The sequence below is a fragment of the Coloeus monedula genome (genome assembly GCF_965178545.1).
Source record: "Coloeus monedula genome assembly, chromosome: 1".
Lineage (NCBI taxonomy): Eukaryota > Metazoa > Chordata > Aves > Passeriformes > Corvidae > Coloeus > Coloeus monedula.
This window is the reverse complement of record NC_138781.1, coordinates 14582200-14608267: the sequence shown is the minus strand read 5'-3', so window position 1 is coordinate 14608267 and position 26068 is coordinate 14582200. Positions and strand designations below refer to the sequence as shown.

At 37.6% G+C, this 26068-nt stretch overlaps 1 protein-coding gene across 12 annotated transcripts in view; it reads right to left on the bottom strand.

The window, feature by feature from the left end:
* ARHGAP12 (Rho GTPase activating protein 12) overlaps window positions 1–26068 on the bottom strand; it is a 76113-nt gene that overhangs the window by 26971 nt on the left and 23074 nt on the right. For 8 of the 12 annotated variants that reach the window (XM_082284148.1, XM_082284152.1, XM_082284155.1 and 5 more), the window contains exons 3-6: window positions 16193–16456; window positions 11081–11221; window positions 9420–9500; window positions 1033–1158 (exon numbers count right to left, since the gene is read on the bottom strand). In XM_082284148.1, the coding sequence (XP_082140274.1) occupies window positions 1033–1158; window positions 9420–9500; window positions 11081–11221; window positions 16193–16456 (612 nt within the window). The remainder of the gene's footprint in view (window positions 1–1032; window positions 1159–9419; window positions 9501–11080; window positions 11222–16192; window positions 16457–26068) is intronic. The other 4 variants (XM_082284157.1, XM_082284150.1, XM_082284158.1 and 1 more) reach the window with 1 other exon arrangement.

The following is a 26068-nucleotide window of genomic DNA, read 5'->3' as shown; positions in this document are numbered from 1 at the left end:
CACCACACATGATATATCCTAAACTGACAACTCAAAAGCTCAAGATCAAATCCAATAAATCCTGTTCTGAAGAGCTAAGTCAACTCATGAACAGCAAGTCCATTAAAATGGAAACAACAGGTCAAGCAAGTAACGTCCCGGGCAGCAGATCCATTGTCATTCCAACTACTGTGTTTGGTCCATTCAAGTTTGGTTTTGACATCTGTGATTACACATGGCCACTCACAGGCTTTTCCTTAATACTTTCAAATCTGCATTCATTTAACTTTTTTCTTGGAATTTTAGGAAAAGGGAGCTTACAATGCCATTTCCTGGTATTTCATTCTGAGAAGTTTGTGCTAAGACTTCAGCACTACCAAGTATTTCATTTTCAATGAATCTTGGGACGGACTGCAGAGAAGCTACAGAAACCAGCATATCATACCTTACAGCACCCGATTCAGTTCCTCCCTGCTCAGCTCACGTCAGCTCTCCTCACCCAAAGCCAGAATGGCCCAGCACAAAGCAGAAATGGCAGGAAAAAGGTCAAAGCAGAGGGAGAGCAAGGGAGAGGCCCTGTCTCCTTGCTGGTGTAAGCAGCATCTGTTACCGTACAGCCCAAAGAGACTAACACGAACATGCCCTAGGAGTGGGCAGAAAACAGCTTTTGTTGTTACTGACTCTCAGCATTTTTCAGATTAAACACCAGCTCAGCTCTGGAGAGGATCAAAGCCAAGTGTTTCAGCACTTTCAGTACTGTCCTCTGCCCTTCAATAACAATATTACAACCCTGTTGTAACCACATACAGCTTTTCCCCTGAACTAACACTAGTTTAAATACTTCAAGGACAAGAAAAGAGCTACTATTCACAAAGTAACAGTAGTGAAGTTATTGAACAGCCCTTGGTTTTGCTGCATGTTATACACAATGATATAAGAGACAGTAAAAAAAAAAGGACTTTCAGAAATTCAGGCATAGTCATTTCTGGGACATTAAATATGTCACACGTCAGAAACAAGTGGCATTTCAGCATGCTGATAACTTGCTCCTACCTTGTCGTTGGTGTCCAGCACAATCGTGCTGTGCCTCCATTTTGTTAGAACTATTGGTTCCTGTAGCCTCCTGTCCAGACTCCTACTCTTTATTATATCTCTCTGCTGCTGTGGTGAAGCATTATACTAAAGAAAAGAAAAATAAAATTTTAAGTAGAATCTAATTCACGCAAACAAGACTTGGATATACCACTCATATGCCTAAACAGTCCAAACTTTCAGACTCCTGATGTCACCACCCAGGGGTGTGAAAACAGCCTTGGTTTTATTTTGCATTTAGTCTTCAGAATTGTCCTTTCTCCTGTAGTCCTCTGTGAAGCAGTAACCCAAACTGGCGTGTTGGGATAATACTCTCAATTGGCAGAGAGATGTTTGTTTTCTTCTGCAACAGATACTGCTGATTTTGCAACCCAACAGGGTATTGAGAACCACCAAGGAATTACAGTAAATACAAGATTCAAACATTCACTCTTCATATTGCACTGACAGTACTACAGCACCTGTCTAGCTCTTGCGTAAGAAAAAGAAAACCCAATTATCCTGCAGTAAGGTATTTAATTGCCTTTAACCTAAAGATTTGGGGTGTCTAGGAGAGGAGACACAAGGGTGAGAACTTGCTTTTTCAGAATAAACACATCAAATTGCTAATAAAATAATTTTTTGCTGTGGAATGTACACACCACAAGCATGGGAGATAAATATTTGGCAGGAAATAATTTTAAGACTTAGCAGAGCTGTAACAACCAAGGAGAGACCATATTTGTCATAACAGGTTTTCTAGTAACTCAAGAGCATGCAAACTCACTGAAAAAATGTGAGGGTCATGAGAAGGACATGGCATTTAACTAGATCTCAGAATTGCAGCATACTTTACATTAACAGTGCTGCCATTTTACAGCATCACAATCAATACGTTATAAAAAATTCTAAAAATATTTCAAACCAAGTTTAATACTGAAAATACAAACAAGAAAAGACAACATCAATGTATGGGGGTTTTAAGTAATTTTTTAAAATCTCATTCTTTCTAGTCAGTATCAAAAGACTAAAATCTGCACATAGAAAGAAACTTAAGGCAGCATTTGTGGAGTCATGTAAAGCACTAGAATCCACTAGGTAGGAAATAACAAAGAAAAGTAAAGTGCCCCCTTTACCTGAGAAGGCTAAAGCAATAATCTCTGCAAGGACACCAAGTTCTACAGTTTTGCTACTGATTCTTGCTGTAACCTAAGAGCCTCAGGTGTTCAAAGACAGAATAACATATACCTGCACATACCAACAAAGCATAGCAAGGTTTAACCTAAACAACATAAATGCCAAATCTAACCAAAATTGCGTAATACAGTTATATTTATTGCCCAAATAAGGAACCAGCCTTGCTACTGCCATGGCATTCATGATGCTTGAGGTAGCTTTGTATTTTACTATGAACAGAGTTGATGCTCCAATAAGATAACAGATGCTTAAAAGCTAAATAACTAGCATTCAGATACATTATTTTAATATGCACAAAACTAGTAAAACACTCCCAAGTGAATGGATCTTGCAGTGCAAGAATAAAATTTGGTAGTTCACATACAGACAGAAGCATATCAGCTGTCACTGCAGAAAGTCACTTCCGAGCCTGCACTGCTTTTGTACTGGCTTCAGCACATTTCCACTCACATGACAACTGCTTCCTTACAGCAGTGAGGTTTAAGCACCTCTCAGTTTGTCTCCTTGTTAAATCCAAAGCTGAGCCATGATACATGCTGAAAGGACCCTAGTACTGGCAGGCTTTCTTGTTATGGAAATATCCACTCTGACTGTGCTACTCCAACCCAAATCACGGCAGAAAGCTGAGCAACACGCAGCAAAATTGCCTGCCAGTATTACAACTAAAATCTAAACAGTTTTCAGTGAAACTATGTCTAAATCACAAAGGCTGCAACAAACAGCATTTCTTGCAGCAGCTCTAACCCATTTAAGTGGGCGATTCAAACACAGTTCTTGCTATGAAACAGAACTGCTTGTCTCAGAAACAGATTTACACATCACTGACACTGGTATACATTATTTATGGTAATCTTCCATGCACTTTCCATTTGAGTAACTCAAGGAATTGAATAAACAAGTATGTATTTTATAGTAATTTATCTTGAATTTAATACATTTTAGAAGTTAGGATATGGGCACAGGTCATCTATATTTAAACGGTGCCTTTGGTACTATCACAAGCCAACAGGAGTTAACTTCTCTAACAGCCCCACCTTGAAGGAGTAAGGAACTACAACATGAAATTCCAGTTTTAGTAAACATTTAACAAGAAAACAAAGCAACATTATATGGAGCTCATCAGCAAAGCTCTGCTAACAACTCAGGAACACTGAGCTCCATGCATCTTACCAGCTTAAATAATTTGCGTTGGTGATACAAACAGTGTTAATAAACTGACAAGTCTTTAAAGGGAACATTTGACATTTTTGCCCCATTTTCTCACAATAGAAACTTCAAGTAAATCTTTTTTTTTCTCAGATGTCTATGAGCTTGTTTGTTTGTTTGTTTTATTCATTGTAAACAGTAAAACACACCGGGGAGAAGGGTGATGCGGAAATTAAAAGTTTTGTGCTTCTGGGCTCAAGACAAGTCTCCACTTTTAAAATAAATGAATTGGTCTGTGATCTCCAAAGAGAAACAGAGGAAGACAGAGACACTGCTCCAGACTGCACATTGTCTAGTAGAACTCACCACCCTCTAGGCCAGGTAGAGTCCACTGGCTAGGGAGAGGTGGCCAGAGATGGAAGCCTTACCTGGTTGGATGACACCACCCTGCAACTCTTTGCTCTGCCCCCACCCAATCTTAGGTCAAAAAGCCTTGCAGAACAGCTCCAGGTCCGATTCTCTTTCTGACACTCTACAGGACTCCTGCCTGCGGAGGAGCTGCTGTCCCTCCTCCTGCATTTGCAGTATTTACCATTGTTTACCAGAAACTAGGTTGGGCTTGCCTTCCCTCACACAAAATCTTGTTTTTACATAGCCATAAGCAGACTTTCTATGCCTAAGACTTGGTGTAATCTTGAAGACAGAGATCAGGCAAGGGCTGTCCACTGCAATAAATCTGACTCATTCAAGACGACACACTGCCTTGGTGGGACAACCCCTGCTACACCATGTGCCTTGACAGCATCTTCTTAGGGTGCTATGTTATTTTTCTAACTCTAAAGCATTTTAAAATGTAGCACACAACTCCAAATTTACACACTACTGCTCCTTGAAAATCCTCCACAAATTCAAATTTGCCCCATTACATCAACCCCTCTGGCACATCACCTCAGCTTGTTCCCCATTTCATTGGGAGCATCTCCTATCACACAGGGGGCACATGAGCAAATTGTTCATTCTCTGACTGCACACACCAAGCAAAGCAGGGATTCTTTTGTAACAGCTCTTCCTGTAGGTTAAGGACACCAGTGGTGTAAATTTAGATCACACAGTATTCTTTTCATTGCTGAATTTGTTCAATACCTTCTCCAGCTACTTAAAGGCTTTCTTTGTCTCAGTATAAAATTTTCTAACCTTCTCAACTGGTTGAGTGATTTCTATTTAATTTTAAGCTGATACATGGCATGGCTCAAGGCTCTGTCCTAGCCTAATTGTGGCTGAAACAAATGCAACACCTCCAAGTTATTTGTAGCAGTTGTCCCCATTCTTACAGAGGTGACACAGATCTGTCAGCTTTAAGAAACAGAAAAAAGATTCTTCTTGGTTTGTGTTAGCAACATCCTCAGCCAGATGAAGGAACTGGGGGGGGCGAAAGGGAGAAATGACTGGGAAGCAGCCAACACTGAAAGTTGGTGAAGACCTGAAGTGAAGCATTTTACCTTACTGCAATTAAAGATCACAACAGCAGCATTTAAAAAATACTGTGCTATCCTAGTACCCTTTAGCACCTCATATATGTTATTTGCAGTTGTCCCAATAGACTGTCTGAAACAGAATAATCTTCTTTAAAAAAATTAAAGCTGCCTCAGAACAAAACGACTTTCTAGTGTTCCACCTGTCCTTGGTTTTGAATAAACCTTTTTAAGGTTGTGACAGATATAACCTATGTTACAGCTTTTGTTTTTCTTATCAACTAAATCAGTAACGCATTTTTCTTAAACCTCCATAAATAAATAAATAAGGATTATTTTTGTCCTTTTAAGGGACTTCATTCCCTTCCTTTCCCCAGGGAATGATAATTCCTCTGCCACAGAATGTCAGGGTGGCAGAAGTTGGAGGCATCAGCCTCACTGAAGGAACAGAACCCAGGCAGAATGAGGAGACCATTGGAACAAGCCGCTCTAGCTCAAATGTACCAGTTACTGAAAGACACCTCTGGATAGCATATTTTGTTCACTTTGCTGTCTTGGACATCCACTGCTTCTCCTTTTAATCCTCAGGGTCACCAAGACCACTCATCTCTGATGAGCGGCCCCAAGTTCTTGCTGATTGCCACAGGTCCTGTTGTATGCCCAAGCAAAAGCTGGGGGGAGGTGGGAGCCACTAAACCCCAGGACAAATGAAGAAGATGAGACCAGGCTTTGTGAGTAGAAATACACATATTAAAGAGAAAGGGGAAAAAATCTGACTGCCTTCTCATACTTAACTCGGGTTTGTTGTATCACTTTTGTTACTAAAAACCACCTGGATCCTTGCACCACCTGAGGCTGTCTCAACTTTCGCCAGCCAATCCCAAATTTTAGGACAAGAATGTGAAGCTGGTTCACTGTTGCTAATGAAACTGCCTAGTGCATTGACTTAGATCTTATTGAGTAGACTCAAATGCCAACACACAGGGTAACCTCAAATCCAGCAGCACAGCTCAGAACAAGACAAATTTGTCGTAAGACAACCAAGCTTTATTTACGTGTTCTCCTATTTGTTTTCTTTCACTATTTGATTGCATGATATATTCCTGACATTACCTGCACCCTGTTTTACTGTCATTTTTTCAGCTATCATGCTCTGTCTGACAGTTTTCAGGTCTCCAGCAGGAAAACCATTCACCAAGTATCAGAACTGAGGCCCCCATGCTGGCAGTGCACAGAGTGAATTAACAGACTGCTGGTCCAGTAACACTGCCAAAAATGAAGGTCCTCCAGCTACTGCTTCCTCTGTGGATACAGCAAGGAGAGTTTATGCTGCAGGAACTTGTGAGAAGAACACATGCAATTGCAATATCACAGTCTGTAAATATTAACACTAAAACTGAGTTCACTCCAGAGGGTTATAGTACACACATTTTCTTCTAAAGGCTACTCTTCAATGAGTGAGCTCGCTCAGAGGAAGGCCAAGCATCATGCTCTTATGCCAGGTATTGGACTAGGATGCATTTTGAAAATCAGAGAGATTTTTAATTTCTACTTTTTATTAGGTTGTCCTTTTTAACTCCCCTCTAATCTATTTATTTCAATATTTATTAGATAGCTTTGCCACCCTTTCTTTTGGTCATTTTGATAGGTAAACTTTTAAAACTTCAGAAATTATAGAGTTATCACACCTGAGATGAATTTAATTCCCTTCACCCTTAATACAGATTTCTCATTTGCTTAAGCCATAAAACTCCTATTAGAAAACTAGGTTTCTGGAGTAGGGTTGTAGCCCTCCTTAACCTACAGAGGAAATAAACGTATTTCATTATAGTGATCTAACTTTTAATTGCTGGTTTGTTGGGGTTTTTTGCTGTTTGATTGTTTTGTTGGTTTGGTTTTTTTTAATAATTGGCAAGAACCAAAACCTGAATACAGTAGAATGCTGCAGATCAGAAATCTCAGTCTTCTGCAAGATCTAGTAGAAACTATGATTAAAATATTATTATCCATTTTAAAGATTAATTCAGTATGTGCTTCTCTTCCACTGCAGAAAGCTGGGTCACACTCATCATGAGCCTTAATAGACTTTTCAGCAGTTGTCAAAGCTACTCCAACTGAAACATCATTTTTAGCCAGAGGCATCCAGCTATTCCTAGATGTTATTTAAATTCACATGACTGGAGGGGTTTCTGCGAGACTGTCTAAAGTAATTTGTTTTGTAACTGCCCCCCCTTCCCAACATATACCCTCACAATTTTTAACACATATACAAGAACAGTGTGTTATTCCCAAGCATGTGAACATTTATAGTTAATTCCATTACTCAGAAGATTTTTAATGTCATAGTATTAGCTCAGCTAGTGTGCTATTTCCAGAAACCTCTGAACCATTTTTAGTTCTAATGAAATCCAGATTATTAAGAACTATCTAACAAAAGGATTCTCTTCTTTTTCTGGTTTAATAGCATTACATGACCATGCTATTCCATCACTTTATTTCACAAGATTTGGAACCCAATATTTTGCAAAATACACTGGAAAAAAAAAAAACTAAGCAAGAGTAGGATTTTTCCTAGTAACTTACTTTTCATTTAAGCAAGTGTTACAATGCTGAGATCCTTCTATGGTTTTCTCTCACTACTCAAGAGAGTTTTCTGTATAGATTTTCTTTTTCAAAAAAGTTTTGTGGTCTGAGTGGTCTTTCTAATTTGTTTGTTTTAAGTACTTTTAAAGCTAGCTTCATCAAGATCTTTGAGAGAATAATCCTCAATCATGCTTAACTACTCACAAGCATAACATCTTCAAATATATAGCTACATAAACTACCTAAATCTTTTGTTGAAATATTTAATCTATTCCACAGAATTTTAAGTTAAAAGCCAAGGATTTCCGGAAATACAGAGACTCTTGGATCATGAATCTAAGAGTCAATTGCTCATTTTCTTCTGTGAACCTTGTAATTGCTGCCAGCCAAGATTGACTAGTTTCAAGAAAGAATTAAAAAGTACATTCTGCCCAAATGGATCATTAGAAATAATTTTTAAGGAAAATTTCTAACAGCAATATGTGATCACTTTTAAATAAACAAGAACTAAAACATATCAGATCACAAATTACACACCAAAGGCTATGTTTCATTTTGGAGGTGACTACTAATACAACAGAACTCAGATTTTGTTTAGAATCACTAGAATAACATGCACTATTAAACAAATATTGGAACCCACTCCTTTATGCCTCCGGTAGCGGTTCTGGGTTACCTTTGTGACTTTTATTCTAATGTGATTAAAGGCCATTTGCTATTTAATTCAAATCCAAACTCAATCTATTTTTGTGAAACACAATTTCTTCCAAGTTAAAATTTTCAACACAGCAGAAGTTGTAGAATGAAGTACCCATGACATTATTCCCCAAAATTAATTTCAATTATACATACTGAAATAATAATTCCTTCTGGTAAAATCTGGTCTATCAGATTTTCAGACTTCTAATAAATCCAATAACTAATCAAAAGCTAAATAACTTTTAAAACTGATAGGTACAGATTATATTGTTACATTGAACTCTCATTGTAACATTTCTGCATGTTACAAAATCTAAGTTATCTAATGCATCAGACTAACATAGGAGAATTATCAAAGCCAACTTAACTCTTCAGTGACTCAGATGCAAATTCTTTTACTGACATAAAAAACCAGCTTAGTATATAATGTCATTCATAAATTTCAATGTAAATATTTTATCACAAATATTATGAAAGCACTACCTATTAAGGTTGCTCCTTTCTAAGTGGAAGTGACTTGAGACACTGATTTTTGTATTGATAAAACAATAATGGAGAAACATGCTTTTTCGTGTATTTATGGATACAGTTTTGTGTGAAACAATTTTTTTTTAATGGTCACACCTTATTAGGTAGTATTGGACAAAAAAATAGCAGGGAAGACATATATAACAACATCCATATGACAAATGCCCTACAGTTTCTCAAAGTGAATATGAGAATTGAATAGTATTAGATACATCCTCAGACTACCAAGTGTCCCTAGGTCTGTCACTTCCCTACAAATTTTTATTTTCACTACAAAATTAATAAATACCAGAACACACTTCTGGTGAAACTGTGTCATCCTCAAAGACACCACAAAACTCTGCTGTAACTTTTGCTTTTCAACACTTGCCTGTATAAGCACTTTGGAGGGTACTAAAAACAGACTATAATTTCTCAGTGAAGATTTCTCTTTTTCCTATACAGGTTTTCTTTATCACAGCAAAAATCACAGATATTATTCTGCGGCCCTGCATAAAACCTTTGCTCAGTTCAGCAAAAACACCAGATCTCCTTCAACATCCGAAGATACATCCATTTTCATGTCCTTGAGCATATTTTTTTTTCTCTTCACAATCAGAAATTCCACAAAAATGTAATAAATAACAAAGAGCAATATCTGAGTCCTTGTGAGGTTAATACCTCACATTAAAGGCCCGACAGAACACGTATTCAGGAAGAGGGGAAAGCCCCAAGTTGTTAAAGTTTCTTTTTTAGGTCACTCACCTTAGGTAACTCCCACTCTGATCGGGAACCATCAGCACTGTAGTAGTATGGTCTACCTTGTTCATCTGCATGTTTTATCCACTGCAGAAAGAAATGTGATGATAGAAAACATAATCAGAATGACAGTCACAACAGTACATCTCTGAGACCTGAGATTTAAAGTTAATTTTTAATTAAGTGCCATCCACTTCAGCAGTGTCTAATGCACAGCCTCCATTAACTAACCAAGGTTAGACTGCAATGAGAGCAAGAGTTTCCAACATCCTGGTTTTTCCTTCTGTAACTCCTCAGAAAAAAAGTCCTGCAATATCACACAAGAGATTGTGATAAACAGATTTTTTTTTGCCATATCTCATTCTTATCAACATTACATTGTCAGTTTAGGGAGGCACAATCTTTCCATCAGATCTGCACCAGGATCTTATACATAAAATTACAAGAAGTTCAACCAGAAACTGCTGGTAGTTTGAGAGATATATGCACTTGTTGAACAACTTTTAAAAACATCAATGGAAATATGAGATGCAGTCCCTAGAGAAATCCTGAAGAAGACAATATAATTTCTCTAATCTCTACAAGCACCTCCCACAAAGAGGTAAACCTATGACAACTGGGACTGGTCATGCAGAAAAAGAATTTTAATGAGCAAAAATCAACAAGATGATTGCAGAAAAATACAGAAACACTCACAGCAAGGCTCTTGGCTCAAGCAGGTTTCACAAGATTGCCTTCCTATAACTGTTTGTGGTAGGAAATGCTGTTTTTTGTCAATCCCAGTGCACTTAAAAAAGAAGGCTGCATTTTTGCTAAAACATAGGAATGTGCTTTACAGACATTTGTCAGAAACAGATTAAAGAGGATAAAATTCTACAACTGACATAAATCCAATTATTTAGAAACTTCTTGCAAATAAAACTTGCATACTTAACTGGAGAACAGGTGGTGCTGTAATATGATAAACAAAGTACTGTTTCACTGAACACTTCAGAAGTTTAAAAAACTCAAAATGCAACTTCAGTGAACAACTTAAAAAAATGGACTGCTTTACAAATATAAACAAATACTGTAATTTATCCTATGTGGGAGAAATTTTTACAGCATGCCCAGAATCACAGTAAGTTGTCAGTAGCAACTAGATAATAAGAGCTGGGCATAAATCTGCTGATATGGCTGTAGTTTAATTAAGAAGTTTGTCTACATCTGAAAGCTGTAGTGAAAATCTCTAATAAAGGAAATTATGGAAGTGATAAAGTAGCACTATTCCGTTTAAAAACATCTTAACTGGAAGGTCTATGTAGACAAGAGCAGCTCTTAAAAGACAGTAAGAAAAACTTATTGGTATGAAGTTCATTCCTGAAGCATAACCAAGAGGACGGCAGAGGACAAGAACGAAAAAAAAAAAAAATATATACATGGTATGTTCATTTAATATAATCTGATATGCAACTGGAAATAAAACTTCTAATAATTTAAATTTAAATAACAAAAAACATACATTAAAAAAGTCAGTACATTTGCTAAAGCTTCATGCATAGTTTAAAAAAAACCAAAAGGAGATACTACTGAGGTATGCTCTTCACTTTTGGAAATGCAGGTTTCATTTCTAGAAGTGAATTAGTGGAAAAGATTTAGAACACATGATGAGAAGAAGGAAAAAGTACCTTTTCATTAGTATAGTCATTGGTATATAAGGTTTGACCATGTTCATCCAACTCTTCTGACCAACCCTTTGGAGGAGAACCATACTGACTATCTGACTGGCTGTAACAAGAACTGTGGTCGTTTTCTTCTGATGAAAGATGCTACAAGTAGTCAGAAACATATAAGGCAGTTTTGAGAATGAAAGTGCTTTAAAATCTGAAAGATCAAAGATTATTTGACTAGAAAGAGAATAGTAATGAAATCAGGGAGTTCACATTTTTATATGTTATCTGAGAGAATGAGAAGCATTTTTACAGAACCAACAAGTCAAAGTATTTTCAGAACAACTAGCTTATACTGATACATTTCTTTTTATTTCCACTATACCATGTTTCAGCTAGTCAAATTTAAACTCCAGGGGTTTTGCCTATCTAAATTTTATTCCTACAAATTTACATTACTGAATGATGAAGAAAGTTAGCTTTAGTAATCTGCATTGCCTTAAAAAAACCTGGGAGCCCTGCTACCTTGGTTTTCTACCAACATCCCAAATTTCACACCTAAATCCTTCTCCTTTCCTCAAATCCATCTGGAAACACAGTAGTGATTGAGGACAACTTGAAACTCCAGTTCCACCTTCTTAGGTCCCAGCATTTTACAGTATTTGCCCAATGCATCTTAAAAATATTATAAATTTCCTCTGTCCTCCTTCCAACTCTGATACATATGACAAAGAGCATTGCAAAAGCAAGGCTTTCCACCAGGCACAGCTAGCTGAGGTGAAAAATTGCTTTCTGAAGGTAGAAGTAAATTATGATGTTAGGAACAGGCTTGGTGTGTAACACAGAGAAAAGATCTTACACACACATCAAACAATTTCTGTTCCCCCATAAACCTTTTTCATCCCCTTGCTAACACAAGCATCCATTGCATGCATCAAAAAAAAAAATCTCTCTGCTTTCATCTCCCACAACATCTCTACGCCATGGTCTCCTGAGGAATTCTATGCAGATTTCCTCTATCAGTGTCTTGGACCCTCAGCTAGCAGGAGGCACAACATTTAAGACATCCTGCTACTCAGAAACTACAGGAGTAAAATACTATGGGGTCAATAACACTGGCATAAGGGTCTTGAGTAAAAACTGTAAGGCAGAAGAGAGACACAATTTCAATTTTAAATAGGAAACAACCTCTCCCAAAAAAATTAAGTCTTACAAAAAATATTCAATTATCAGAATTTAAGAAGTCAGTGGCTTTGAAGACTGCATGCTTAGTGACATAGCCAAGTGATTTATACCTAGGTTTTTGGTGTTACTTTTCTGAGTACCCCACCACTTGTGTGGCACAAACTCCTTCAACTGACCTGAGCCAACTTACCAAGCACAGCAAAACCCACAGGAAATTTTTAGGCCATTAAGGAACATGAAAAAATGTACATGTCCTCTACAGCTTACAGAACATGTAAGCAAGTAAATTATGGATTAGCCAATGCTACCTCTCTTGCACATGGGGCAAAGTGAAATGCTCATGTGCCAACTCCTAACCACTGTGGGAAGGGGAGGGAGCAGGGTGGGGGGTGTCTTCAGTCCCATTTTTATACTTGCAGAATTAAGACTGAAGAGTTGCCAAGGGTGCTATTGGCCCCATTTGAACTACAGTTTCATGGGATAGCTACACTGTATACATGTATTTAAATTTACATGGTTTTAATGGTTAAATATTAATTGAACTGACATATGGCCAATCAGTGTAGAAGACTTTGGACGTTTTTTATCATTACTATCTGCAGAGATATGACCTAATAATATAATATATTGGTATTTGCCTCTTCCAAGCCACTCCTGATACTGAAGAAACACCCTACACAGGTAAAAGTAAACACTGGACCTAAAAATGAAAATTCTCCTAGAAAAACCACTGTTGTATAGTAGGAATGACTGTTAATGTGTCTATCTGCATGGCATCCATATAATAGTAGTTTAGATGCTGCAAAGCTTAACTCATATCCTGTACACTTGCAGACCTAACTTCAACAAAATTCCTGAGTTGTTACAGATTTTACCAAGCTAAGGTATTCCTTGTCCCTCAGCTGTCAGGAACAACTACTAAAGCTTCATCAACAGGGTTTAGAGAACACTGGCAAAACCATGTTCCACAGCTTTCAATTTCACTTTCAACACTTTTTCAGCATTAACTGCCTACATGTTTTTTTCATATTGTCCATGCTTTATCTTGTCTCATCCTCAGTTATACTACACCACAAATAAAGCCATCTTAAGCAGACAGCTGCCCCTCACACCTTATAAGAACTTTGCTGTGACATTAAAGGGAATTATAGAAAAAGTCCCCCACATCATTGCTTCTATTGTCATTCTGGGTTTTTTTCCATTTACATAAAAAATTCCCGGGGGCAGAGACCAGTTCATCCCCATGCAATTAATAGGAACAGCTATCTGTCTTCCTTCTGTCACTTAACCAGTCTAGCTTTTAATGTTACTACTACTTGTGAAAGTGAAAGTAATCAGGAAGAATACTAATTAAGGAAGCTACCATCCCTTTATTACTGTTTGTTTATTTTGAAACAAAAAAACATGGAATGAAATCTCATTCTGGTCACATGATTTAAATTCTAGGTTTGATATTCAGTTAAATCCCATTTTCTTTTCAATAGCTGTTGGGTAATTTGTGGATGTCTACTTCATATTATGATCTTCTATCTAGGTATTAGGGGTTTGCCTTCTCTGATATTGTGACATCTCATTCCTTTCACAGTTCAACTTAAGTAAATCACTTCACTTGACTCATTTCTCCTAGTTACTGTTAAGCACTCCTTCCTCAAATACATTAACAAGTCACTGCCTCTAATACATTTTATCTGTAATTCCAAAATCTTATACACTTTCCTACAGGCCCTGTTGATAGGACTTCACTGCTTCCCCACATCCCATCCATGTAACATGTAACATCCATTTAACTGTCATGACCTACAACTATTTTCTTTGTGCCATGTCTGTGACCACCTACTTTGGCAAATAAGGTACAATTCTGCCCCTTTCTAATTATCCAATAAAATTCAATTTCCGAATCACAAAGTTCAAAGACCAACTATAAACTATGTCACGTTTCATGTATTACTCAGATATTAGCATATGTGATCACTCAGTTCTCACTTTTATATCACTTTTCATTTTGCTACCTAATACAACACAAGCTCCTCTAAGGACAATCAGTAGAAACTAGGATTTAATCCTTCTGCACATACTCCTTTTTTATTTAAAGAGTGTAACTCAGACTAGTATAAAAGCTAACTTATAATTATTAAGACATGTGAGCTCTAGTTTTTCCTAATCAGACAAAATTTGGGATGCCCTACATTTTACGGTAGCTTAGGCTTGGATCTCAACCTTTACACTCTGTATTGGATTAAGTACCCAGAGGTTCCAAAAGGGAACACGAATGGTGGGGTGTGAAGTATGTTCCCAAATGCAGAACACGAAGGGAAAGAAGGGAGAGTGGTGGGGGAAAGACAGCTTCAAAATCAACACATGACTGCTGGTAAGTGGATTGACATGACCGTGCAACATGTATCTCTCCCCAGACTCGTATCTTGATAACCCAGTCAAGACACAAATTACCTAAGGAGCTTATGCTACTGGAAATACAGACTTAGTGTCTAGTTGAAAAACAAAACATGTATCATCCATCAGTTTCACAAAGACTGAAAACTTGATAGACATAACTGTCTGATGGCCAACTTGTGATACCTGACGCATCACAAACAAACAGAAGAACTGAGATGAAAGAAGTTATGGGCAATTTTAAAAAATAAATTAAAAAATCGAGTGTTCTGAAGATGCAACCATGTGGTGAAGTGATGGTACAGACGTATGAGCAAGAGTCAGAGGGACTGCCTGCAGACGGGGAGGGAGAAATAATTCTTGCAAGTCCTTCCATGAAAAGAAGGAAGAACTACAACAATGAGAAAACCAGTTACACTTACGACAAGGAGAATTACTACTCAAAAAAGCAACCACCTTATCCGGACTAAAACCAGTCTTATCCAGCAAAAGAACAGTCAGTGATAAATTAAGAGACCATCGCCAGAGATAACAAAGGGACAGGCATAAATATTACATCTGTTTGCCTGTTGCTGCCATTCTCCTGTGGCAAGAAAATTTAGCTATTTAAATGCTTGTGGATGTCATGGCTGCTGTGAAGGCCATTGCCAAAAGAAATGAAAGGTTTCCTTTTCCCTTTCCTCTCCTGTTCCTGTTACTACCTTTCCAGAGGTAGACTTTTGTGACAGGCCTGCAGCAATCGAAAATTTTTGAGCAGTCCACAATTAAATTTTAAAACTAAATTCTGGGTTTAAAGTTTATATATATATATAGGATATATAGAGAGACTATATACGGCTGGCGCAGGAGAAAATTCACCAAAACTGTATATATATTTGAAAAGGGTATATAGAAGTGAAATATGTAGAAGAGTTCTTGATAAATATTTGCTTTTTCTCTCCATCAGGAAAGTGGTTAACCTCAATACTGTTTGGACACAAGAGCACTACTTTAAGAATATCTAAATAGAAGTATCCATCTTCCAATTACTCCTTTGCTTTATCTGAACCACTGCAGTTCAGATAAACACAACCCACCATCAGGCTTTCCCTAGCAACTGGCTGCACAGAATAAATTGGCACCTCAAATATTAGTCTAAATCATCTTTTAACATAAATAACTTCTTGGTGAGCTTCAACTGTCTCAAGCAAGATCAGTAGCAAAGCTTTGCCAAAAGGCTTTGCAAAAGCAAAACTTTTACATAATGAAAAAGAATCCATTGACATATCTAAAGAATATGTTAATGGCCTGAACATAATCTAGTCAAAAGTAGCAATATCTGCTATGGGGCTGTCTTTACAGGCATTTTTACAAGTTACTACTCTTGCACACAGTTTATGTACACACTCTTGTACACAAAAGCAACTCAAGGGAAACTGTTGGCTGCTTCATACCAGGACATATAACCAAAAAGACAAAGGAAGACACTCCTTGACACTCAGGTACCAAATTCCACAGCAAAAGACCATTCACATGCATTACAATCTCATTGCTTTTGATCTCAGAAGGAACTACCTCATGATCTGCATGGCTCTGGGAATCCCCTTTATTAATGCTTGCATCTCGGGCCCACCGTGGAGGTTTCCAGGTTCGTTCCTGTGATCCTCTGTTGTAGTAATAACAGCGTCCTGTCGTATCTTTATGGGTTTCCCATTCCCCATTTATTTGGACTGGAGCACTTGTAGGTAGTGGTGGAAGTGCAGACTGAGATATTTTCAGTTCTTGTAAATTAGCATAAACTGGTGAATCAGGCCTCCCTTGGCTTGGTGGAGTAGTTGGCTATTGAGAGAAGAAATGCACTGTTAACGAGCAAATGAATTTTCGAGTGCTCCCTTACAAATCAGAATACAGTAGTAAAACAAACCAACAAACTCCTTTTTTTTTTTGGTTAAGTACAAAAGCACAAAGGACAGCCACAAAATGCTGGGGTGAAAGAACATTAGATTCTTAATTCTAAGGTAGATATCACAAACTATATTTATTTAATACTGAACCAATTTTTCAGCATTTCTGCAGATGACAGCTGATAATTATGTCTTACAGTGGATTTGAAATACACTGGAATCGTCATCAAAAAATTATATGCTTGTCATGTCTTGCAGAAAAACTTCAGCTTTACAGTTCAAGTATTGCTCAGAAACTGTAAGTAATGTGATCTTGTTCAAGACAATACACAGCATTTCTGAGATGCCACTTGTTAGGCAAAGCTTGCTCCCCAACCTTTCCACCTCACTGTTAATAGAGCGATGGTGAATGTAAAGCAGCACTTTTGTATTCTCAGCAAGGTCTAAAGAGGCAGCTCAGTCAGAAAGATGAGCACAATGTTGCGACTAAGAAACTCTGAAAAACACCTGGATGGTTTACCTGTATGCCTTTTCAAACATGCTTACTTAAAAATATTTTGGGCAACATCACCAAGTGTTTCAATTAGCCCTCTCTTCTTGTAGAAATTAAGTGGATATTCTTATCCACCTGATTTTTTTCACATACATGCACAAAAGTAAAACAAACACCTACAAGAAAACAAACACTAATGACAATTTCTTATAAATAAGCAGTTTGCTAACATGACAGCCAGCAGAAATTACAGTTAAAACACCACAGAACTTACTGAAACCACAAGTACTTCCAAGTGAGCCACTATGGTGCTTAGAAGAGAAATAAAGCTTCAGACGTTCAATTCTTAAAGTCTAATACAAACACACCAGGCAGAATATAAGAGCATGTGTTTTCGTGAGAGCTGTGATTATAAGATTGGGAAAACAGCTAGTTATTAAATCAAATTAAAGAGTTTCCTGGTAACGCACTGCCATTTCTATATTCTGGGGTACAATTTTTAGGCACTCTAAAGGAAAGATGTATACAATTTATACCATCCCCTTGGTTTTAAATGAGCAGTTTTGCTGTAGGCAAGTCCTTGTGCCTCCTGTTGTTATTGCATTACATAAAAGATCTTTTATAATGTACTTTTAAACATTAAAATCATAAGATGCTAATCTAGGCCACATCTAATCATAAATTATCTGGGTTTGCTCAGGCAAGACAGAATATCATACCACACAATCAGATATAAACTGATTGCACCATAGGTAGAACCAAATATGGGCAATATCCACAACCAAAGGGGGAAACATCTAGAGAGGAACTTAATGAGATTATAACGGGCATGGGCTTGTTTTGCGTGCCTTTAAAAGAGACAACACAGCTTACTAACTATAGCAAGTACAGTACATCTAAGGCAAACCACAAGTCCCGAAAAAAAACCCTGCAGTCCTGGCAAAATCAGAGAGCCAAAACCATCTAGGAAAAATCTGTAACAAAACTTGATTAAAATAAAAGGCTATTTTTCTACCATCCAAGTCACACATGCCTTTATTTTTTTTTTCCTTTTTTTTTTTCCTTTTTTTTTTTTTCTTCTTTTTCTTTTTTGTGAGGAGGGTAGAACAGCTGCCTTTAGTAGAGTTGATCTTGAGAGCACTAAGAGCATAAACAACACTACTGTGAACAAAGCACCACTACCATCTTCAGGGATGAACTAATTCACTGCGATGCTGGAGCAGTAGTCTTGATGCCTCCTCGTTCAAGAGCACTGTTCCTCTCTTGGTGTCCTAAGAGCCTGCAGAGCTGCATCTCCCACACGAACCACCCTGCCATGAAACCACGGGGTTTGTCATTGAAATGACTCCACAGAACGCACAAACCTCCAGCTCCTTCCTCTGTTTTAAGGAAGTGGCAAAAGTGGCACCACCAAGCACCCTGGCTGCTGCCGTGGGGTGCTGGTGGCTTGCACAACCCTCACCTCCTCCTCTTCTACACAAAGCAGTAAGGCAGCTTTCCTGTCTGGCCCGCATTTAACAGCTGCTTTTTTGCTTTAATTAAGACAGTTAAGTACCATCATTAAAAGAACAGTTCTGTGTATTAATAGAAGTGTTTTCCAAATAGAAAGCCTGTGACACAGAATGCTTGGTATAGTTTTTCAAGCATTTTCTCAAGCAACACGTAGGAGTATGGCTCAGAGGCTTCACACTGAAGTTTTCAACCATTTCAGCATTATAACCAGCACAACTCCAGATGAAACGGCAGGACACAGATGTACTCAGCCAATACTGGGAGCTCGCAGCTGAAGTACCGCCACATAACTTGGGCAGCATAGTTATGTTTAAAACAGCAACAAGATATGGAAGTGTAATGAGGGATTTTCTTCTGAAGGCTTAGTGCTTCCAAACTCAATATGCCAATTCCTGATTTTCAAGGAAAAGACAATTTTGTCCTGAGCAACAAACAAGACAGCTAGCTGTCCTGCCTGGACAACCCTCCAGCTACTTTTATTCCCTGTTGTTTTCTCTTCTGACAGATGTTTCAGGGAGAACTGCATGATTTTAGAAAGGTACCTGGGAGTTACTGCTTTCAGTGAAGCATTAAGAAAATGCAAAGCCACCAATCTGACTAAAACACACAGCTTAGCTCGTAAGTACATCTTTGAGGAATACGACTTTGTTATCAGGAACTATTTTAAATAACCTTGTAGCACACAACGAAACTTCCTCATACCCCAAGCCATGCAAGGAGGTATGCTGTTGTGTCTGTGATTGTGCTCAGTTCAACAGCAACCAACCTTACCAAGGCTGATTTTGTCAAGAGTTTCTTATTTACTGATAACAGAAACAGTTTTTTAGAAGTTCAGAGTTTCCTGAAATCATCATTAGCGTACATTCTACGCCAGTGATGGCTGGAAGGTCAATCCCTCCTTGCCCTGAACCCTCAAGCTGGGAAGGGGAGTTCCACAGGCAGGTCAGAGTGGATGTCCCTGTGAAGCTCCCGGGCACTGCACCACCTCCCCCTTTCCTTTCAGATGAACATTTCTTGAGTTCACAACTGAGTACTGCAAAGAACTTGAATAGTTTCAAACCAAAAAGCACATTAATTTAACTTTCATTTATCAAAATCATTACTCACTGACCATATTAATAAGAACAGACAAAGCATTACCTAGATTAAAAGAGTTTCTGATCACTTCCATGGGTGTATGCCCAAAACCAGACATACACAGTTAAGCAAGATTTAAATACATACTAAATGCTAAACAGGACTTCCAGCAAGAACTTCCCTCCCTGAGGGCTTTTTTTGCTCTATCAAACTCTGAATGCTCATAAACATGGAATTAAATGTTCACAAAGAGACTCCGTGCCTTCACACTATCAGAATTGCAAGAACACGTCCTTCAACATGCCCATGCATGCACACAAAATGCCTTATACTCCAAACATTTCAACATTCATTTGCTATTTGATATGGATTTCAGACATTTTCATGTTGCTTTCTCCTCCTAAGAACAGTGAAGGACTCTTGCTAGAAAAGTGATGTAGGAAAATTAGAAAGCAAAAATACTTCTATGACACTACAACCTGAATGAAAATTGTGCAGCCATTAAGCACTCTGGCAACTTCAACAACATAAGGACCTCTCCCAGAGCTCAGTAATGCTGTGTATAATACTGTAGAAATCTGCCACATTTAACCCCAGTCTCTCAGAAAAGTCTGCTAGCACTAAATCCTTGCTAATTGATAAGGAAGAGTTTCATGCAGGCAGGACAAAGTTTCCAGGATCAACACACAGCATTCTTCAAACAGAGACTGCACACACAGCATTTTCAGAACACAGTTTTTATACTGGCACAGTAGGAAGCAGATATAGGCCTTTAAAAACAAACAACCTGTTAATCATTCATGAATGAACAGTCAACATTTTTAACAAAGGCCACAGATATGCTATCAGGCCTCTGGAAACCTGAACTCAGTGCAATGGAAAGCAAATGTACACATTCTGGTAATGAAAAGTACCTTGTGAAGGAGCATAGTATGCCAGCAACAAAAAGCCAGAAAACAAAGTTTGCTTGTAACTGGTAATTACCTTTTTCCTTTTGTAGAACATAAATTCAAGACAAAAACTTCTAGAACATAACAACTGCCTAAAGAATGACTGCAATGCTAGCCTGCAAAACACGACCTAGCACACATCGAATTGCTTTCGCTGTCGTGCCTCTATTTGCAGCTTCTCCTAAGGTTATAAACCTGAATGCAAAAGCTTTCATTCCAGCAGCAGCATTCAGATTGCTGTAAATAACTGCTAAAAATTAAGAACCTCAAAAAAAAAAAGTAAAGGCAAATCTCAATACCCTTTATGAAGTTAGAAGCAACAGATTGTCCATACTCATGCAAAAGAGCAACATTATACTGAAGAAAGTAAGGGAATACTGTCTCAGCAACAGCAAGCTGAAGAAAGGAGAACAGGCAAATCCCACAGCATCCTGAGACTGGGAAAGAAGCATCCCAGTTCCCTCAACAACTGAGCTTCTTGCCAAGGAATTGCCATTGTCCTTTTAGGAAGGCCGGGGACTTCAATACCAGCTTTATTCAACAGGAATGACACAAAAGAAATCTCAAGAACTCTACAGTTTCATTTTCATAAAATGACAGCTTCGACTGGAATAATTAGCTCATCTTTTCCTTCCTCTTTCTGCTTTTGGTTTATATTTTTACAAACATGTTCTGGACTCTATTTTCTTTCTAACAGATACAGTTATATTTACAATTTATACCCAAAAACCCACGGGGGAGATTTTTCAGTGAGTCTTCTACTACCTCAGAGGTGAATAGAGCAAACTAATTTAACGAGCCAATTTGAAAGGGGAACTGGAACAATTTTTTATGCTCTATCCTTCTCCAACACAGGCTGGATAATTCACACTGTAAGTCTAAGGAACATATAAAACAATGAGAGTAAATATTATAAGCCTCTTAACAGCCGATAATAAATTTCAGACAAGCTATAGTAATGCAAGTGTTATTTAACTGCACTGAAATTCTTGTGCTCAGTTGATTTGCTGTTATAAAGCGTAAGAAAAACATAGGACATTGAAAAGCAATACAGAATTAAAATCATCCCATACAAATCATTCAAAATATCTGCCTAATAAAGGCCATTCAATGGTTAAATGTTTGAAGTGTCTCATTTAAAAATTAAGCAGATAGATTCAAAATAATTTTTTAATGGCTAGTCAGTAACTTTTCATTAGGCTGGAAACAGTTAAGTATGGTTCACCTTTGCTAATTTTATCTTTCGGAAATTTTGTATGTTACTTACACTGAACTACAGGCTGAAATATTACTTCCTTCTATTACTGGAGATAGTTGCATACAATTAATTTTATTATATCTATTTCTATTAATATTTTGTTTAATGAAACCATATTATTAAACAGAGTCTTAGTACATAGGACATCAGGGTTCCCAGAATGTACTTGTGTTATTTCAGCTATGTAGGTTCCCTTCTGTTTTAGCTCTCTCATAACACAAAAAAAAATTCCTATAGTTGGTGAAAATATAAATCTTTATCTAGTGCTACTGCAATCTACCAATATCTAGGTGCATAACAAAAAGCCCCTCAAACTAAATACATTCCCTTCCCTTTAGGGCCAAAAGAAAGGACTTAAATTATTTTCATACTCATCAAGATAATGATTTATTTAATTGTATTGCAAAATCCTGCAGCACAGAAAGCTAAAGGTGGCTGCTTCCACCACATTCACAACACTTGGGAACTTGAATGGAAACTGGCTGCAGCAGCAGGACACAGCCTGTGATGGGAGGGAGCACTTGGCTGGGTCTTGGAGTACCAGAGACCACTCCCAGATCATCCATCATAAATGACCGATCAAAGAAAATTGATGGAAAACCCTTTTTTCCCTGCATGCTCTGCAAATTTCCCATTCAAATTTCTGCAGTTGCTCACTGCATGAGCAAACTATTACATACGAATGTAGGAAGTTTATAGCAATAAAAAAAGTATACTGTAGGACTGCAACAGTGATGTCAAATATTTTAAAAAATGGAAATAAGATCTTACAATGGGATCCTTTGTAAAACATGCACAAAGATGACAGTGTTTACCATACTCGTACTTTGCCACTTGCACAATCTAGCTTCTCCCTTCCATAAAAAAGCTTTTGTCCAAGGACATAGGGCCACTTTTCCTATAGCAGAAAATTTCAATACCATATGAAACACTTTTATGTCATACATGCTTACACAGCAAGCTGACCCCAGTTAGGAAAGAGTGGCCAAATTTGACAATGTTGGAAAGTCAGACAGTAAATTTCCTCCACTCCTGTTCCCCCCTGTTCACTTCACCAGATCAAATACTGATACTTTCAACACACATAATATAGTTATCTGTAACCTAATTCAGAAATTTAGTCCGTATCTTGAACAACCTGGATATGCCATACAGAAGGAGATTTACATGTTTATTTTTTCTCCACTTTTATGGAAGTTAATTTCAAGTTGCTTCTGCATTTTATTTAACTGCTGTCAATTCCTGAGCTCTGTGGAGACCACAGTACATGTCTGAATGCAGACATGAGAATAATAAAGCTGTTGGGAATAATTTGTGATGTCTCTCAAGGACATATTCTATAAAAACCAAGATAATACACTAAGAAAACACAAGAAAAGCCTAGCTTGCTCTCTCCAGTGTAAAATTATCCTGCAATAGGCCAATAGGTACTGCTTTTCAGATAGGAAGTATCCCAAGAGCACAACAAGCTGTTCAGTTGTTTTAGAACTGTTACAGCAGAATAATCAAAGTTTCAGAAGTAGGGGAGATTCCTCATTCATCAAACCATTTACTATTTTAACTGGTTTAATGTATAGCTGTGCATCTCATTTGCCTCAGAAAGGTGAAAGTATTCTTAAGGACAGATTATTAAGATCTTCATGGAACACTTCTATGCTGTATCCATTACAGAAACAGCACATCTAAGAAGTTAGCTCCTATGAAATATTACTGTAGGAATAGGGCAGAATGATATTAATTGAACTCGTAATAGACTAAAGGTCACGAAAAAGTTTCCATTATAGTAACTTCAAACTGCATAGCAATTTTTTCTACACTTTACATTTTCAAAAGTACAGATCCCATAGCCTTTAAGTGTACTTTTGAGGGTCCAGTGCTTACACAAAGTAGTGTAAAGCCAGGAACCCATGAAAAGTGTAGATGGGAAAGTAAACACCACCTCTGATAAAATTCCCCAAGTTACTGAAGTTGTAGTACTGAGCAAGCTCAAATCCCTAAAAGATAGTTTGAGAACCACTTGAACAAACAGAATGAAGTCTAAATACTACCACACAAGTTACCAAATCCCCTCATTCAGGAGAGCAAAAACTGTAATAGTCTACTATTAGAAATAGGAGGAAAACCCCAGAACAATTAAGAATTTTTAACCTCTATATGTGTATTATAATGGTTCACTTTCACAGTAGATAGTTGGGGATTCTTGAAAAAATAGAGAAAATAACAATTTGCAAGAGACAGTTCTAAAACAGAGCAGTCATCAAATCTGTGTTCTGTTAGAAAGGGTATTTAATTCCAAACACTTGAAAAGAAAATGCACAACTCCCACACAGTTTACAGCTGCTGTCCTTTTACTCTGCTGCAAAAGCAGATTTCACTTGTGTGAAACTTTGCTTCACCAAATGTTGTTCGTGGCAGCAAATTCTGCAAGCGTTTGTTACAGTAGTAGTGCTTTGTTAGGTGTTAGAATAATTTCAAAATACCTTCTTGAGCTTATTTATGATCTGCAACACTTAGAAGTTTTTAGTAACATATGCAGCTGCAGAACATCACCAGTATTCAAACAGTATGAGCAAAGCTGATGTATGAGCACACTTACTGGAATACTGGAAATATCTTAGGGGATTAATTAAGGTAGCAAACCCCAGTGAAGAACACAGTTATCTGGCCTAGGAAGCAAAGTATCAAATCAGATACTAGAATGGCATCTGTTGATTTGCCTTACTAATATATTAACAGTAATACTTTCTGTTGTGCAACTGGTAGGCTCCAGTCACTTTATACCCTGCTACCCTCCACATCTGCCTCTCCAAGCATTCCCTGAGCTTATTACATGCAACTACCACCCACAAGCTACTCTACCTCTCATGTACCCCAAAACTCCAGAGGGCAATTTCCTTGATTACACTGTCCCACTTGGGAATAAACTTCAGAAAGAGCCAATGTAGCTGTAGCTATTCACATTAACTTCCATAAACATCGTATTAAAATCTTGGGAAACAAGCTTCAAGACTTCTCAATTTATCAACAGCAACACCTGAAAAAGCATGTTCCAGGGATCCTGACTGGCTGAACAATTTCAAAATACATGATTTGAAGAACCACACTTGACATACTGTAATGCTAACTCCATACCTTTACAATCCAAAACACAAATTATACACCCAAAGTCTAGAAAAATCATGATAAAATCTGTTCATCAAGTAATGTATTCACACACTGGTATAAAAAACTTGGATTAGGGAAATAAGAATCTCAGGATGTTCTTAAGTCTGTACAAACAAAGTCCATGTTTCTAACTTCAGGCAATGTTTTTCATGAGCTATCCTTTTTAACACATCAGAATATCTACTATTAGAAAAAACAAAGAGCGTTTTTTCACTTTTTCCTTTTGAAAAAACTGGTTTGCTCATCTTAGCAGAAAGGGAAGCGAAGAGAAAAGTAACTTGCCATTTTAAATGTGTTAGTTACCCTAACTACCCATGCACACAAGCAAAGAATTTCCTTTGTGCAGAATGCAGAAGCAACACTGACACTTCTGCTTATACCAGGAGTTCAGCAAATGCCTTTGCTAATTCGGTTCATGTAACCAAATTAATAAAGCACATAGTTCAATGGACTCAGCCATTCTAAACTCACAGTTTAGAAACAAGAAAAAACACAAATTTATCTGTTTCAGAAAAGAAAAGATTGATGATACATTTTTAAGACCTAGCTATGCTGGCCTACTGGCCACTGGCTACCAAAAGGAGCAATCCCATCTCCCTTGCCATTTGCACCCCTGATGCTGATGTGACGCTGCAGGAAAGGGATGGAAAGAAACAGGAATGGCAATAAATTAACCCCATTGAGACTTTAAAAACAAAACAAACAAAAACCCACAAACAAAAATCCCTCCCATATTTAGACTCCTTAGGTGTTTGCAGGTCACTGCAAGATCAGCCAGAGACACCTCTGAAGTGTCTGACTAAGGCAGCAGGAGAGCAGAACCTTCTCTTTCAGAACCTCTCTGTTAGTTCTTAAGGAGGTTTAGCTGCCTAATTAAATTCCAAAGGTGGCTGAGACAAGGAATTATCTTCAAGTAACTAAACCAGAATCAGTTATAGAAACAATAATAAGTAAAGAAATGTCTATTTCTCGCAGGGACAGGAAAAAAAAAATATATGGAACAAACAAAGAATTAAATTTTGCAACACCCTGATCAGGAAAACTGGGAACTTTCCTTGAAAGTTTAAGTGCAGTTCAGCCCACAACCTTCAG